This window comes from Felis catus, chromosome B4 (genome assembly GCF_018350175.1).
Source record: "Felis catus isolate Fca126 chromosome B4, F.catus_Fca126_mat1.0, whole genome shotgun sequence".
Lineage (NCBI taxonomy): Eukaryota > Metazoa > Chordata > Mammalia > Carnivora > Felidae > Felis > Felis catus.
In genome coordinates, this window is record NC_058374.1 from 76,008,508 (window position 1) to 76,026,121 (window position 17,614).

Below are 17,614 nucleotides of genomic sequence, written 5' to 3' on the forward strand. Positions count from 1 at the left end.
AAATAGAACAGATGCAGTTGAAACTCTGGCTTTATCCTGTCCCTGCCTTGTGCCTCGGGTCTCTGAAAAGGCATCACTGCACATGCTCTATGGAATGTGTGCTTACTTCCCTGATTTTAGGCCATCCAGGCCGTCTTCCTGAAGAGCAAACTCTTCTCCGCATTGATTTGTTGTTTCCCAGGCTCTGGCCTAGCTACTTTTCCTTCTTGTTTTGCAGAAAAGAACAGAGAGGGATATTTCAAAGGGTCTTCAGATGGCTCACATAACCGACTTCCTTTGTGAGTTCAGCACTAACTCAAAACCTTCAATCCCCATTTGGTCACTAATTCAGTTTAGGGTTCCTCATGGTACTTTAAGGCCCTGGCATTTGCCTTCCCGAGACCTGTGGTGGCTGCATTTGTGTTATCAGTCTACAGTGCCACCCAAGAGAGCTTTCTCTCAGAAATATGTGACAAATCAGATCATTTCTTTCAGGAGTAGAAAACTATTTTGTAAATTTGTAGGGAAAAAACTGGAAAAATTTTGGTATTCCCTACTCTTTAAACCAAGGATCAACATCTCCAGCCAACCTTAATAGTCCCTATACTTCCTGAATTTCAAATGTACCTTTTCTCTTAGGTTAAACCGTCTATCTGCATCCTGTTTGCCTGTCTTCTCCATAGTCGTTTAAATGCAGCCAAACTATATACTTGAAAGAATGTACAGTATGTTGGGGCACTTGGGTAGCTCAGTTGGTTGTATTGGAGTCTTGAATTTGGCTCAAGGCATGATCTGTTTTTGAGTTAAAGTTTGTGGGGCTCTGCTGAGCCTACTTAGGACTCTCTCCTGTCCCTGCCCCTCCACTCCTACCCCCCACCCCCCGCAAATAAACTTAAGAAAAAATGTATGCTACAGCAAGTACTGTAAATTATTAACCCTATCCTAACCTGTACAATGTTGCCACTTCACCGTCTCCTAAAGCACTGCTCTTGCAAACATCCATAGCTTTGTTTTTCCTATACCCATGCCTCATTTGGTTTTCCCCTATGGTAGGATTTTTATCACCAGGAATTCTGATCCTGCCACTCCTCCCTCCCAATAGGATAGGGCTAGAAACAGCTTTCACCTCCTTGTGGTCAAATGTTCATCTAGCCAGCCATTTTGTTGTACAAGGGTTATTTTTCCTAAACCCCCTTTGACCTGCATTCTGAAACTGAGGTGGTATTAACACGTCAGTGTCAAAATCTAGCTCTCCTGCTTTTCCAGTCCAGTGTGCTCTTTTCCCCATACAGGCAGCTACACAGAAAGTGGGATCCTTGGTATTACAACCCTGTTGCAGACTCTTCCAGATGTAGATGAGTGGTAGTACATCTTGAATTGGAGAATGCAATTTAGAAGAAGCACAGAGGTCAAACTTCCTTTCATAAAGCCTTTACTTTGAGACATGATGCAAAAATCTGACAGGTACACATGGAAAAGTAAGACATGGTCACAGTTAAAAGTGAAGACAATCTAACCAGAAGCTTTAATGCCTGTCAGCTAATGTTGAAGCTTAAGTTCTGAGTGTGACATGCTGCAGGGTTGAAAGGAATGGTAATTAGTATTCCTCTCCTTCCTCTTCACCCTCTCCTTCAACAGAATCCACACCAACCTCCTCATAATCCTTCTCAAGGGCAGCCATGTCCTCACGGGCCTCAGAAAACTCTCCTTCCTCCATGCCCTCACCCACATACCAGTGAACAAAGGCACGCTTGGCATACATCAGGTCAAACTTGTGGTCCAGGCGAGCCCAGGCCTCAGCAATGGCTGTGGTGTTGCTCAGCATGCACACAGCTCGCTGTACTTTGGCCAGGTCTCCACCAGGTACCACAGTGGGAGGCTGGTAATTAATGCCAACTTTGAAGCCAGTGGGGCACCAGTCCACGAACTGGATGCTGCGCTTGGTCTTGATGGTGGCAATGGCAGCATTGACATCTTTGGGAACCACATCACCACGGTACAACAGGCAGCAAGCCATGTATTTACCATGGCGAGGGTCGCATTTCACCATCTGGTTGGCTGGCTCAAAGCACGCATTGGTGATCTCTGCTACAGAAAGCTGTTCATGGTAGGCTTTCTCAGCAGAGATGACAGGGGCATATGTGGCCAGAGGGAAGTGGATGCGGGGATAGGGCACCAGGTTGGTCTGGAATTCTGTCAGATCCACATTCAGGGCTCCATCAAATCTGAGGGAAGCAGTGATGGAAGACACAATCTGGCTAATAAGGCGGTTAAGGTTAGTGTAGGTTGGGCGTTCGATATCGAGGTTTCTACGACAGATGTCATAGATGGCCTCGTTGTCTACCATGAAGGCACAATCAGAGTGCTCCAGGGTGGTGTGGGTAGTGAGGATGGAGTTGTAGGGCTCAACGACAGCAGTGGAAACCTGGGGGGCTGGGTAAATGGAGAACTCCAGCTTGGACTTCTTGCCATAATCGACAGAGAGACGTTCCATCAGCAGGGAGGTGAACCCGGAACCAGTTCCCCCTCCAAAGCTGTGGAAAACCAAGAAGCCCTGAAGACCCGTGCACTGGTCGGCCTGTGAGAAAAAAGGAACAGAGGAGACAGATTATAATAGACCTTCCCAGAATTACAAAGCATTTCTTCACTTAAAATATGTTCATTGACGTTTATAAAATGACACCAAATAATTCATGTTGTAGTTGAAAATTTAAAAACCCTATCAAGGAATAATTTACCAGTTGTCCTCACTCCATCATATTTCTATTCTGTGTTTGAAAAGAAAAGATCGTATTTCAAATGTCTTCCTTAGGGTCATTATTTACTTTATTCTGGAGAACAAACATACCAGTTTCCGAATTCGGTCCAAGACAAGGTCGATGATCTCCTTGCCGATGGTGTAGTGCCCTCGGGCATAGTTATTGGCAGCATCTTCCTTGCCCGTGATGAGCTGCTCAGGATGGAAGAGCTGGCGGTAGGTGCCAGTGCGAACTTCATCTGGAAGAGAAAAACAAAGCAGCCACCCGTCACTCACAACCTGCACACGCCTGCTCCACCCCAGGGTGTCAATGGAGCCCTCACGACAGACCTCCTGTGTCAAGAGCCCTGAGATCTCCCTTGGGTTACTGAGGGCAACTCACCAATGACTGTGGGTTCCAGGTCTACAAACACTGCCCTGGGCACATGCTTGCCAGCGCCCGTCTCACTGAAGAAGGTGTTGAAGGAGTCATCTCCTCCCCCAATGGTCTTGTCACTTGGCATCTGGCCATCGGGCTGGATGCCGTGTTCCAGGCAATAGAGCTCCCAGCAGGCATTGCCGATCTGAACACCAGCCTGGCCAACGTGGATGGAGATGCACTCACGCTGTGGGAAAAGTAGGTATAAAAAAAAAAAAAAAAAAAAAAAAAAAAAAAAATCAGCATTAAACTAATCTAGTAGTGACTGTGAAGCAGAACAAAATAACTTAATCAATCTTACAAATTTCCCCTTGTAAAACTAGTTAAAATGGAACATCTTTTCTAGGAGAGAATCACTACACTTTTTAATCGGCATTGCTTTTAATGTATTTCTTTTCACCCTGTAAATTGGGAAGGCCTCGTTCCAGACCAAGAAAGCTTAGTCACAGCTTTCTCCTTTGGAGCACCAAGATGGGGGGAGGCCATTCATCCAGTGCTCAGGCTTCAGAATTCCATTTTAGACTAGGCGGCCAGATTTCCGGGCAGCTACCATCACAGGAAGCACGTGGCCAGAACAGTGCAGAGGAAATGTCTGGCCACAGGGACAAAGGGCGGGGTTTTGCGGCACAGGATGAATGAGCAATTCAGGGTGTGTGCGCGCGCCCCCGCGCCCGCCTGCGGCCAGCGGGACCGCGCAGCTGCAGACACACGCAGCGGCCACGTCTGCTGAGGTGCTACCTCGGCCAACCATCTTCTGCTCCCCCAGGCGCTAGGCTTAGCCTAGCACCCCCACATCAGTCAGGGCGCAGCAGGGGATTATCAGCAGCCCAGATCTGGACCAAGATCCGATTTCCATTCTCTCAAAATCCCTCACCGCCACCAGCTGCTCCTACACGCATTCCTAACATAGGTCAAGGGACAGATGGAGTCTAGAAGCTGTTGGGAGCAAATTATCCTAGTACGCTGGCGTACTGCAGCACACTGACATGGAGGATTCTCCACATGTAGCTTTTCTTTCGTTAAAAACAAAAAAAAATTCAGGCTAACAGACGACACGCCCTACAAGTGGCGGACGCGCAGGGCCCCAGCGCGCACGCGCAGACTGCAGGGGCGGTCTCCCGCCGCTCCCTGGCGGGAAGGTAACGGTCGCGCGTGCGCTTTTGTATTCCGGCTCCTTCCCGCCTCCGCTCTTCTCGCTAAGGAGGAAGTGAGGGCGTGGAGAGCCCGCGCGCGCTCCCGCCAAAGGCCGGGGAAGGAAGGGGGGATGGGAACGCGCGGGAAAGGACTGTAGGGTCTCGGGTCACCGCACCCCGGAGTTAAGGGCTAATTGAGAGCCCCAACCACGGTCTGGGGAGCTGGAGCTCCGCCATCCCCTCCCAAAGACAGAGAAGAAAATGCGCCCCCCCCTTCCATGCCCCAGCCGTTCTCACTACTCCCACCCTCGCCTCGCTTTTCGCCCTCCAAAACGAGGAGCGCCGATCTCTGGCTAAAAGGCCGTCCGAGACCGCCTGGCTGGCTTTTCCCGTTTTTCCAGAGCGAGGGCGGCACCGCGAGTGGTCCACTCACCATGGTGGCTAAGGGTTAGCAGGCGTAGGCGACAGGAGCAGACACCGGGTCCTGGTTACCGTCCCCGACAAGCTAAGAGTCGAGGTAAGTAACGCACTGAAGCGGGGGCGGTGCCGGAGCCACTTAAGTAGCGGTTCGGGGAGGGGCGGGCGGGCACAGGCGGTGCCACTGCCGCGGGCCCCTCCCCCGGCCCGGCGCGCCCACTCGGCGCCCGGCTCGGCCGCCGCAGAGGCGGGCTTCTTGGACCGGAGCCCCCTCCCCGCTCCGGGCCTGCTGGGCGGGGTCCGCCGCGCCTGCGGACACCGAGCTCGGGTGCTGCAGTCTTTGGCGCATGGCTGCCAGGGCCTGGGCGGGGGGCGGGCGGCGGGCGCAGGTTCCGAAACCAGCCAACGTGGGAACGGGAAAGGAGGCTTGCCTTAATATGGACGAACCCTAAGACTTAAGAAGTCCATACAGTTTTAAAGATGAAGCACCATGAAATGCAGAAACTTCTGGTCCGGCTAGCTCAGCTGATTATTTTCATGTTGCCACAATCCCTCAGTGAGTTTTGCCTTTTTCTTTTCTCAGTTCCTTTAAAGGCAGGCAGTGCATTCTTTACTTACCTGGTAATGTGGAGGATGCAAGGTTTAGAAAACAGACTAGTTTTATTTGGTTTATTGTAATGACTTGTTCGTTAAAGTAAGGTGCAAGACGTTGGAAGCAAAAGTATTTCAGTCATTCAAAAAGTAGTACCGAAGCAATGAACATCGAGGCTGTTAAAACGACTTACTAGGCCCCATTTTTAGACCTAAACCAACAACTTTATGGAACAGTCTTAGGGGCTTTTAAAATGGGAGGATATTTAAAGATACATTTCACGGGCACCTGACTAGCTCAGTCGCTAGAGCCTGTGACTCCAGATCTCGGGGTGGTGAGTTTGAGCCCCAAGTTGGGTGTAGAGATTCTTAAAAATAAAATCTTAAACAACAACAACAACAACAACAACAACAGAAAAACCCCACAAAGGTACATTTCACATTTGGTAGCTGAATGGGAGTAGTGAGGACAGAAATTTGGGTAGAGAGGAAATTGTTTGACACCGAAGGATATTAGGAAGTAGGGAATCCTTGTGTTATATTTAGAGCTTTGTAAAACTCTATATAATAATAAATACTTTCTGTTATGTCAGGATAGATCAGTTGGTTATGGCGCACTGCTTGGAGGCCCAGATAATAGTGGGTACCCCCTCCCCCCCCCCCCCAGACCTCGCCCATGCCTTTCAGGAGAATCTATTACAAGACCATAAACTATATATTGCTAACCCTTGTAAATGCATAAAGTGGTTAGTTAGGATAAAGTGTGGCTTTAAAATGACTCTAGCAGAAACCTATTGCTGTTACACTATTCAAGATATCCTTGCAGTGATATGTTAGTAACAAAAAGTAAACGTAAAACAGTAACAAATCATAGCTCAAATTTAGTTATTACTTTACTCAGATTTGGTAAAGCCTTCACCCTTCATGTCAAATAACAAATTTACACTATTAATATGTGTGTGTAGTTTGTAATGAGACATATATATGTGTGTGTGTATATGTTTCTGATTTCATATATATTTCTAGTTTTATAAATATATATATATATAATATCTCCACTGCTATGAACCTGGAATACAAACAAGGAGGTTTTCTTTTATTTCTAATAAATATATATTTTTTGTAATCCTGTTAAAAGGTTTTCAACTCAAGATCCGAATTTACACACATTTTCCAAACTGGGTTACCAGGGACAGGAATATATTTAAATATTGTCTCACTTATTCTTAAAGGAGATGGAAAATGATTAGTTTGCTTGGCCCAGAAGAATGAATGTTAGGGAACCACCCTGCTTAACTCCATTTTGCTGTCTGCTCTGGATGAAAGCCATTTGGAAGCAGGCACCTCCCTTCTCCTAGCTCTCTGCAGAACCTTAGAGCTTTCACTGCAGAGATTTGCTCCTATGGGCCTATATGTTTCCCTAGACGCCTTCCTAAAATCATTAGCTTTGCTAGCCCTGTTTCTGTGAATTCCCCTGTTGTGAATGAGGAAGTATTTGAGGGGGTTTTTTTAGGTCCCTGATGATACCTTGGTTTTTAGAGAGTAATTTAGAGCCAAAAAGGACTTTTAAATATTATCTAATCTGGTATCTTTAGGCCAGAAAAATATTGAATAATGCTAAGTATATTTTGCTACCTCTTTAGTACCTGAAAGGAAAAGCTGACATTTGTTTTTCTTTTGTACCCATATTAAACTTACATAGGTTTATTTACTTGTATTATATATAGATGTATATACTTTGTATATATTTAGCAACTAAATAGTAGTTATCTATTGCTGGGATATAAACAGTATTATCCACTGTCTTAACATTTTAACTGATTATATTATAGATCTTTCTTTTGTTGGACTGTTTCAGGGCTTGTAACAATTTGCTTTGAGTTTTTGATGTAATAGAAATGTTGTGTTGGTGTTTGAGCCACTCCCATCTTTGCTACTTAATATTGTGGCCATTTGCTACTTGTTTAACTGTTCTATGCAGTCAGAACATTTTTGATAGTTCCATATTGTGGTTTAGACACAACAGTTCACTTTATATTTTGTTCCTTTAACCAGCTCTACAGGGAAAGACAAAAATAAGTAGCAATAACTTACCAAGCATCAACTATTTTCAAACATTTAGCCTTTATTCTTACTTATCACAGTGCTATAAATTTACATATACTATTTTGTGTTCTCTCCCTGCCCTCCCCCCCACCCGCCATGGTATAGGGGAAAGAAAATGGGTTTTGGATTCAGATAGTTCTATACACAATTTTAATTTTGTCAGTTAATGGTAGTATGACTTTAGATCCTTAATTATCTTTCTCCAGTTTCATTTATGAATGAGAATCAGTATTAGTTTGAATCATCTTTTTCTCATATTGTCATATTCAAACCCATTAGTAAATTCTATCAGCTTTATTTTCCATAATATTCCCATCACTTATTATCACATTCCCTTATTTCATAGCATTTATAGAATCTGAAATTATCTTGTTTGTATGTTTATTTACCTGTTTAAAATTTCCCCCTAATTGCATGCAAACTCCATGTCTGTTTGTGTGGAAGCCAATCTTTGTTGCCCCTCTAAAAACCACCTTCTTCCATCCTTCTTTGCCAAGATAACCTCTCTCTGTTTTTATTTTCTTCTTATTATTAAATTTTTTTTTTAAGGTTTATTCATTTTTCAGAGACAGAGCATGAGCGGGGGAGGGGCAGAAAGAGAGGGAGACAATCTGAAACAGGCTCCAGGCTCTGAGCTGTCAGCACAGAGCCCTATGCAGGGCCCAAACTCACAGATGGTGAGATCATGACCCGAGCTGAAGTCGGATGCCTAACCTACTCAGCCATCCAGGCACCCCTCTTCTTCTTATTTTTTAATGTTTATTTACTTTTGAGAGAGAGAGCGCAAGCAAGGGAGGAGCAGAGAGAGAGGGGACACAGAATGTGAAGCAGGCTCCAGGCTCTGAGCTGTCATCACAGAGCCTGATATGGGGCTTGAATCCACGAACCACGAGATCATGATCTAAGCTGAAGTCCGACGCTTAACTGACTAAGCCACCCAGGCGCCCCCACGCTCTCTCTTTTTAAAGGATATTTATGTGCTCCATCCCAGGGGACAAATCAAGGGAACCCTATTTCCTTTTACCAGTTGTTTACTTGCTTTTTCAGTCTCCTTATGATTGGACCCCAGTTCTGGCCAGTGGAACATAAAGGGAAGTTGGCTAGGGTATTTCTGAAAGGTTTTGAAAGAACACTTCAACTACCTCCATTTTGACCTCAGTCTGTAATTCTTTTTTTTTTAAACAGGAAGATCTTTAACAGTTTATTTATTTATTTTAAGAGAGAGGGAGAGAGAGTGCACACACAAGTCGGGGAGGGGCAGAGAGAGAGGGAGAGAGAGAGAATCCCAAGCAGGCTCCGTGCTGTCAGCAAAGAGCCCGACTCGCAGATCACTCATACAAACAGTGAGATCATGAACTGAACCAAAATCAAGAGCTAGACGCTTACCTGACTGAGCTACCCAAGTATCCCCAACCCTCAGTCTGTACTTTCTAATTGATTAAATTCTTTTTTCCAAACCTCTCTCTCTTTTTTTTTTCTAATTTTATTTTTTGAATTTATATCCAAATTAGTTAGCATATAGTGCAACAATAATTTCAGGAGTAGATTCCTTAATGCCCCTTACCCATTTAGCCCATCTCCCCTCCTACAACCCCTCCAGTAACCCTCTGTTTGTTCTCCATATTTAGGAGTCTCTTATGTTTTGTCCCCCTCCCTGTTTCTATATTATTTTTGCTTCCCTTCCCTTGTGTTCATCTGTTCTGTGTCTTAAAGTCCTCATATGAGTGAAGTCATATGATATTTGTCTTTCTCTGATTAATTTCACTTAGCATAATACCCTCTAGTTCCATCCGTGTAGTGGCAAATGGCAAGATTTAATTCTTTTTGATTGCCGAGTAATACTCCATTGTATATACATACCACATTTTCTTTATCCATCCATCCATCGATGGACATTGGGCTCTTTCCATACTTTGGCTATTGTTGATAGTGCTGCTATAAACATTGAGGTGCATGTGTCCCTTTGAAACAGCATACCTGTATCCCTTGGATAAATACTTAGTAGTGCAATTCCTGGGTCGTAGGGTAGTTCTATTTTTAATTTTTTGAGGAACCTCCATACCGTTTTCCAGAGTGGCTGCACCAGCTTGCATTCCCATCAGCAGTGCAAAAGAGATCCTCTTTCTCTGCATTCTCGCCAACGTCTGTTGTTGCCTGAGTAGCTAATTTAGCCATTCTGATAGGTGTGAGGTGGTATCTCATTGTGGTTTTGATTTGTATTTCCCTGATGATGAGTGATGTTGAGCATTTTTTCATGTATCGGTTGGCCGTCTAGATGTCTTCTTTGGAGAAGTGTCCATGTCTTTTGCCCATTTCTTCACTGGATTATTTGTTTTTTGGGTGTTGAGTTTGATAAGTTCTTTATAGATTTTGGATACTAACCCTTTATCTGATATATCGTTTGCAAATATCTTCTCCCATTCTGTCAGTTGCCTTTTAGTTTTCCTTCCTGATTCTTTCCTTTCCTGATTGTTTCCTTCACTGTGCAGAAGCTTTTTATTTTGATGAGGTCCCAATGGTTCATTTTTGCTTTTGTTTCCCTTGCCTCCAGAGACGTGTTGAGTAAGAAGTTGCTGTGGCCAAGGTCAAAGAGGTTTTTGCCTGCTTTCTCCTTGAGGATTTTGATGGCTTCCTGTCTTACATTTAGGTCTTTCATCCATTTTGAGTTTATTTTTGTGTATGGTGTAAGAAAGTGGTCCAGGTCCATTCTGCATGTCGCTGTCCAGTTTTCCCAGCACCACTTGCTGAAGAGACTGTCTTTATTCCATTGGATATTCTTTCCTGCTTTGTCAAAGATTAGTTGGCCATATGTTTGTGGGTCCATTTCTGGGTTTTCTATTCTGTTCCATTGATCTGAGTGTCTGTTTTTGTGACAGTACCACACTGTCTTGATGATTACAGCTTTGTAGTACAGCTTGAAGTCTGGGACTGTGATGCCTTCTACTTTGGTTTTCTTTTTCAAGATTGCTTTGGCTATTCAGGGTCTTTTCTGGTTCCATACAGATTTTAGGATTATTTGTTCTAGCTCTGTGAAGAATGCTGGTGTTATTTCGATAGGGATTGCATTGAATATGTAGATTGCTTTGGGTAGTATTGACATTTTAACAATATTTGTTCTTCCTATCCAGGTGCATGGAATATTTTTCCTTTTTTTGTGTGTGTGTCTTCAATTTCTTTCATAAGCTTTCTATAGTTTTCAGTGTATAGATTTTTCACCTCTTTGGTTAGATTTATTCCTAGGTATTTTATGGGTTTTGGTGTCTCTCTCTTTTTTTAAGATTTTATTTTTTAAGTGATCTCTATACCCAACATGGGGTTCAAATTTACAATCCTGAGATCAAGTCGCAGGCTCTATGGACTGAGCTGCCAGGTGCCCATCAAACTTATCTCTTAACTCAGGCAAAAGACCCTGCGGGCAAAGCATCCCCCATGGGAACCAAAACTACCCCTTTGAGCAATAAGGACTGCCCTGAGCCAGCAGGACCCCTGGTGACTGACCCTAAGACAATGATCGGTTTAACCTTCATTGCCTACCTGCACGTACCCACCAACCTTTGTTCCACATTTTCCTTATATATACCTGGAAGTATTTTCAACACTTTGGAGACAGTCTTTGAGATGTTGGTCTGCTGTTGTCTTCCCAGTGTTGCCCTCAATGAGGTAAATTCCTTTCTTCTTTCACCACCACTCGTTTCTCTGTCTTTGGGTTTTGTCAGTGGCGAGTAGTTGAACCTTATCTGTTTGGGACTCCCAGAGCCAGGTGCTCTTGCACCCCTGTGCCCCCTGATCAAAAGAGATTGCACCCTTGAGAAAAGCCCTTTTGTTTCTGGTCTTCCCTTTGCTTTCTGTTTTTGGAAATGTCCTATGAAGGTGTAATGCCTGCAGCCAATTTAAGACTTTCAGGGTCTTAATATAAAGACAATCAGAGAGGTGTGCCTGGGTGGCTCAGTTGGTTAAGCGTCTAACTCTTGTTTTTGGCTCAGGTCATGATCTCACAGTTTGTGGTTTGAGCCCTGCATCAGGCTCTGTGCTGACAGTGCTGAGCCTGCTTGGCATTCTCTGTCTCCATCTCTCTCTGCCCCTCCACTGCTCGTTCTCTATCTCTCTCTCTCTCAAGATAAATAAATAAACATTAAAAAATCATTTATTTGTTTAAAAAAAAAAGACAAAGAGATGCCAATTCAGTGCTCTGGCACTGTGAAGCTGCTAAGCCAACCTTAAAACCACCTACCTCCAGATTTATTATTATACTAAGTGCCTAATTTGTCATTTGTTGTTGAATGCCAGACTTGGTGGTTGACTGGATACAGGGTTTGAAGGAAACTGAGGAATGGAGGTTAATTTTTAGGTTTTGGGTTTAAATAACTGATTGAATGGTAGTGTTTTTCACTGAGATCAGAACACTGAAGGAAGAAGTGGATGTGAACTGAAGAAGGGACACAGGAGAAGCTAACAATTCAGCTTTTGTCTTGTTTTGAGGTTTAAGTGTCTGTGGTACGTATACCTGGAGATGTCCATTAGTCACATATGCAGATATGGAGAGAGGAGAGAGATACAGATTTGAGAGTCTTCAGCATAAAGATGGTAATTAAACCATGGAGATGGATAAGACCACTTGGGAAATATATGGAGCCAGGAGAGGAGTAGCCTTAGTAGAGAACTTGGCTTTAGTAGGGAACTGAAGAATGGCCTTATTCAAAGTAGAGAAAAGGAACCTATAAAAGGAGTCTGAGAAGGAATGATTGGGGAAGTAGAACTGGGGGTCTCACAGGCCAAGGAAAGAAATGGTTTCCAGAAGAAGTGGTACAATACCAAATGCTGTAGGGAAGTTAAGTAGGGTAAAGACTACAAAGTGTTCTATATATATATATATATATGTTATATATATATATATATATACAGAAAAAAAAATATATATAATATATATTATATATATTATATTATATAATATATATTATATATTATATATTATATATTATATAATATCTAAATATATAATATATTAATGTAATATATTACATTATATATTACACATATATAATATATATCATATTATATATATTATATATTACATTAATATATTATATATTACATTATAATATTATAATATATAATATATATAATATATTATATGATATATAATATATTATATATAATACATTATATAATACATTATATATAATATATAATGTATATAATGTATCATATTATATATTGTATATTATATATTATATATTGTATATTATATATTGTATATTATATATTATATTATATATTATATGTTATATATTATATATTATTATATAATATATTATATATTATATATATTATATAATATTATATAATATATTATATTTATATATTTATTTATTTATAATATTTATTTATATATTATTTATTTATATATAATATTATATAATATTATATAATATAATATATTTATATATATGTATATATATATATATACAGAGAAAAATAATATGACTTCTTTTATTTATTTACTGGACAAATATTTATTGAGAGCTTACCACTCAAGTACTCCTTTTAAATGTTGGGTAGATACAACAATGAACAAAATATGTTCTTCCCCCTTCATGGAATTTATATTTTAGTGAAGAAGAAAGAAAATAAATATGTAACACAGAGATGTGAAATATAATGTCAAGTACTAATGAGTGCTATGAGGAAAAATAAAGTGAAAAGAGATTAAAGTTAAGAAGAATGCTATTTTAGATAAAGCGATCTGAGAAGGCCTCTCTGAGGAGGTAGTTATTTGAACAAAGATCTGAATTAGGTGATAGAATGGGCATTTCATGCAGATGAACATCAAGTGTAAAGCTTGAGGTTGAGCTTGTATGTCTTTTTAAAGCAGTATCAATAAAGTCAGTGAGATATGAGCAGAGGAAGTGAGGGGGAGAGTATTATGAAATAAGATCTAAGAAGTAGCCAGTGCCTAGATCATGCAAGTGTCTTCCTATTAGCCATGGAAAGACTATGTTTTATTCTAAAAATAAGGGAAGCCATTACATAGTTTTGAGCAAAGCTGTGTAATATTCTATTTTAGACTTTAAAAGGAATTTTCTGGCTGTTATGAGAATAAACTATAGGAGGTTAAGAGTGGAATAAGGAATATGAGTTGGAAGGGAATAACAGTAATGCAAGTAAGAGGTGATAGTTACTTGGACCAGGGTGCACCAGTGGTGGAGGTGGTAAAATGGGGTCAGTGTATGGATATATTTTGAAGGTAGTACTGGTAGGATTTATTAATGCATGGAATGTAGAGTGAGAAAGAAAGAAAGAGGAGTCAAACATGATCCTACGGTTTCTGGCCCAAGCAACAATGCGGAATACTGAAGGAGGAACAGGGATCAAGAAATGGAGGGAATCAGAAGTTCAGTTTTGGACATGTTAAGTTTGAGATGTAGGTATTAGTTATCTAGGTAGAAATGGTGATTAGGCAGTAGGCTAAGGTGCAGAGAAGTCACACTGGAAGTAAACTTAGGAGTCATTAGCATGGAAACTGGGTGACATCACCTAGGAAGAAAGTGTAGATTAAAAGAGGACCAAAGGGGTGCCTGGGTGGCTCAGTCGGTTAAGCATCTGACTCTTGATTTTGGCTCAGGTCATGATCTCACAGTTTGTGAGATGAGCCCTGAGTTGGGCTCTGCGCTGACAATGTGAAGCCTGCTTGGGATTCTCTCTCTCCTTCTCTTTCTGCCCCTCTCCTGCTCGCTCGCTCTCTCTCTCTCTCTCTCTGTCTCTCTCTCAAAATAAATATATAAACATTAAAAAAAAATAAAAAAGGACCCAAGATTGAACCCTGGAGCCCTTCAGGTTTTAAAAATGAGGAAGAAGATCCTGTAGTCAAAAGTGAGAAAGATCAGCCAGTGGTGTAGGAAGAAAAACATGAAGAGTGTGGTGTTCTGGAAACCAAATGAAGAAAGTGTTTCAAGCAGGAGAGTGCAAACTGTTGTCAAATTCTTTTGGGAAGTTAGGTAAGATAAGGTCAGAGAGTTGGCTAATAGATTTGGCAGTGTGGATGTCACCGGTGACCTGGGCAAGAGTGGCATCAGTAGGCATGAATGAAGGGCTTGATGGGGGTGGGTTTGAGAGAGAATGCAAGGTGAGGAAGTGGAGAAAATGGGATAAAAACCTCTTTTGAGGAATTTTGCTTTAAGGGAGTTAAGGAGGCTAGCTGGGATAGCTGGATAGGGATGTTCAATAAAGGAAAGATTTTTTTTTAAAGATGGGAGATAGTTTAACACGTGTGTTTGCTAGTGAGAAGAAATGAAAGAGGGGGAAATTGATGATGTGAGGAAAAGGGGGGATCAGTTAAGGAGCAAAGTTTTAGACTAGTGAAATGGGAAGGGATCCAGTGTGCCACTGAAGGGGTTAACCTTGGAGAGGAGCATGATAGTTTTTCCACTGACACATAGGAGGAAGCAGAGTATGAGTACAGGTTCAGATTGGCAGTTAGATTTGGTGATGGGAACACTGGAATTTCTCTTTTGGTGGCTTCTTTTTTCTTCCCACCCCAGTGAAATAGCAAAACAGGGAATTTCTCCTTATTCTCTCCCTGTTTCTTAATCACAGCAGAACCCTGATTTTGTTGGGAGCTAGGTGCCAAGTTTCTGTTTCAATTACACAAGGGATGTCTATGTGACTAAGTTCTGGTGAATTGTTAGTGGAAGTTATTTTGTGGGGCTTCTGAGCTGGTATATGCTTTTAGCCCTTTCTTTCTTTCTCTCTCTCTCTCTCTCTCTCTCTTTTTTTTTTTTTTTTTTGCTTAGAATGTGGACATGATAATTGAAGTTCAACCATCTTACAACAATAAAGTGATCCTAAACCATTGCTAAGGATGGAGGAAGCTAGAATCTAGGTCCCTGATGACATTGTGGAGCTGCCAAACCAGCCCAGGATTGCCTACCTCTGGACTTTTCGTTATGGGAGAAAATAAAACAATTTGTTTAAGTCACACTGATCTTTTTCCCTTTTTTCATTTTCCTGGGATGTGTGTGTCTGTTATTTGAGGCTGATTAAAGTTACAACTGATATGGTGGGATCTTGTGGAATTTTTCTTCTGTATTTATTTTTCTTCTGTATTTATTTTTATTTTGTTTTTAATTTTTTTAATGTTTATTTTATTTCTGAGGGACAAAGACACAAAGCATGAACAGGGGAGGGTGGAGAGAGAGGGAGACACAGAATCTGAAGTAGGCTTCAGGCTCTGAGCTGTCAGCACAGAGCCTGACGTGGGGCTCGAACCCATGAACCACAAAATCATGACCTGAGCCAAAGTTGGACGCTTAACCGACTGAGCCACCCAGGCACTCCTCTTCTGCATTTATTTTTAAATTTTTTTATTTTCTGTTTTTTCAGTGAAATGGGAAGGGGAGGGTCACTGACTAAATGTGAGGATTGGGGAGAGAATGTGGGAGGTTTGAAGAGAGCAAATGTATAAAATAGTCATCTCTGAGAGTGGGAGAGTAAATTAACTAGGGAAATGTAGTAAAATTTCCAAGTATTGTTGAAGGCATAGTAGATTTTTCAAATATTTGTGGTTGTAAATACAAAATGATTATCAGTCATCCTGGTAGTTTTTTTCTAGTCAGGACCAGCTGCTCAGATGAGGTATGAAATAGGTGGAGAATTGGATTTATCCAGGATTGGTGTTTTGCTGAAACTGCTGGATCACCATTTGTGAAATAGAAGACAAAGCAGATGTTAGCCACTGAAAAGATAATTGAATATCTGAATGGATTTTTTTTTAATGTAAAAAAAAAACAACACTAGACTAGTTAAAAGTTCTCATGGTTCAAAAGTTGAAGAGATAAGCCAATGTACATTGAGAAGTTTTGCTTCCACCCTGTGATCTCTGATAGCTGGTTAAATGTTATTTCTGGGTGTGTCTGTAAAGTATTTCCAGAAGATATTAGCATTTGAATTGGTGGACTGAATAAAGCAGATGGCCCTCTCCAATGGGAATGGATGTCATTCAAAGCATTGAGGGCCTGGGGCACCTGGCTGGCTTAGTCAATAGAGCAGGGGACTCAATCTCAGAGTAATGAGTTTGAGCCCTACTTGGATGTAGAGTTTACTTAAAAAACAAAACAAAAACAAAAACAAAAAAGTGTTGAGGGCCTGAATAGAACAAAAAGACACAGGAAGTTTAAATTTATTCTCTCCCTGACTACATGAGCTGAGACATCAATCTTCTGTCCTCAGTGTTCCTGATTCTCAAACTTCAGATCCAGACAGGAATCTACACTATTAGCTCTCCAACCTTTGAGTTACATGCCTGTCTTTTCTAGGTCTCTAGTTTGTAGATGATAGACAGTGGGGCTTCTCAGCCTCAATGATCATGTGAGCCAATACTTTATAATCTCAATGGATGGTGGATGGATGGATGGATGGATGGATGGATAGATAGGTACGTAGGTAGGTAGACAGATCCTATTGGTTCTCCTCTGGACAGCCTTGGCTAATACACAAGTCTGTGCTCATTCATCCCATTCCTCCCCACTAGCCCTATAGATAAGCATTTGTGTTTGTTGTGAATTCTGTCAATATTTCTTCATGAAAATATAAACAAATATTGACCTATTCTTATTTCGCCTTTTTTTCATGTTTCATTTTATTTTTTGAGAGATAGAGAAAGACAGAGTGCAAGTAGGGGAGGGGCAGAGAGAGAGGGAGACACAGAATCCAAAGCAGGCTCCAGGCTCTGAGCAGTTAGCACAGAACCCAACGCAGGGCTCGAACCCACGAATGAAAGATCATGACCTGAGCCAAAGCTGGACACTCAACCAGCTGAGCCACCGAGGCACCCCTATTTAACTCCTTTTTTATGCACAAAAGGGTAGCAAGCTATAGTGCATGCTGTTTTACACCTTGTTTTTTCACTTGTCAGTATATTCTGGATATCTTTCCATATCAACAACTCCTAGAAAGCATCTTCATTAGTTTTATTTTCTATTCCATCTATAGGGTGTCAATCCAAAATGAACAAGCCTTTTAGAATTTCTTCTTTTTTTTAAAATTTTTAATGTTTATTTTTGAGAGAGAGAGAGCAAGCAAGAGGGCGGCAGAGAAGGAGGGAGATACAGAATCCAAAAGCAGGCTCTAGGCTCTGAGCTGTCAGCACAGAGCCCAATGCGGGGCTCAAGCCCAAGGGCCGTGATATCATGACTTGAGCTGAAGTCCAACACTCAA

General features: G+C 41.6%; 1 protein-coding gene and 1 long non-coding RNA gene across 2 annotated transcripts; one reads left to right on the forward strand and one right to left on the reverse strand.

The window, feature by feature from the left end:
- Window positions 1-1,394: 1,394 nt before the first annotated feature.
- Window positions 1,395-4,859, reverse strand: LOC101096402 (tubulin alpha-1B chain). The gene is made up of 4 exons (XM_003988644.6): window positions 4,722-4,859; window positions 3,120-3,342; window positions 2,828-2,976; window positions 1,395-2,557 (listed from the first exon to the last, which is right to left on the reverse strand). Exons 1-4 carry the CDS (start codon window positions 4,722-4,724, stop codon window positions 1,577-1,579), a joined length of 1,356 nt encoding a protein of 451 aa, XP_003988693.3. The 5' UTR covers window positions 4,725-4,859; the 3' UTR covers window positions 1,395-1,576.
- Window positions 4,860-4,933: 74 nt separating this feature from the next.
- On the forward strand, window positions 4,934-15,379 carry LOC109501569. The gene is made up of 2 exons (XR_002159715.2): window positions 4,934-5,261; window positions 15,193-15,379. It is a non-coding gene; the product is annotated as an uncharacterized LOC109501569 (long non-coding RNA).
- Window positions 15,380-17,614: the final 2,235 nt, after the last annotated feature.

Coding starts and splice junctions, on each gene's coding strand:
- LOC101096402 (XM_003988644.6), bottom strand. Junction 2,977..3,119: donor CCTGGAACCCACAGTCATTG/GTGAGTTGCCCT, acceptor TTTCTCTTCCAG/ATGAAGTTCGCACTGGCACC. Junction 2,558..2,827: donor TGGACCGAATTCGGAAACTG/GTATGTTTGTTC, acceptor TTTTTCTCACAG/GCCGACCAGTGCACGGGTCT.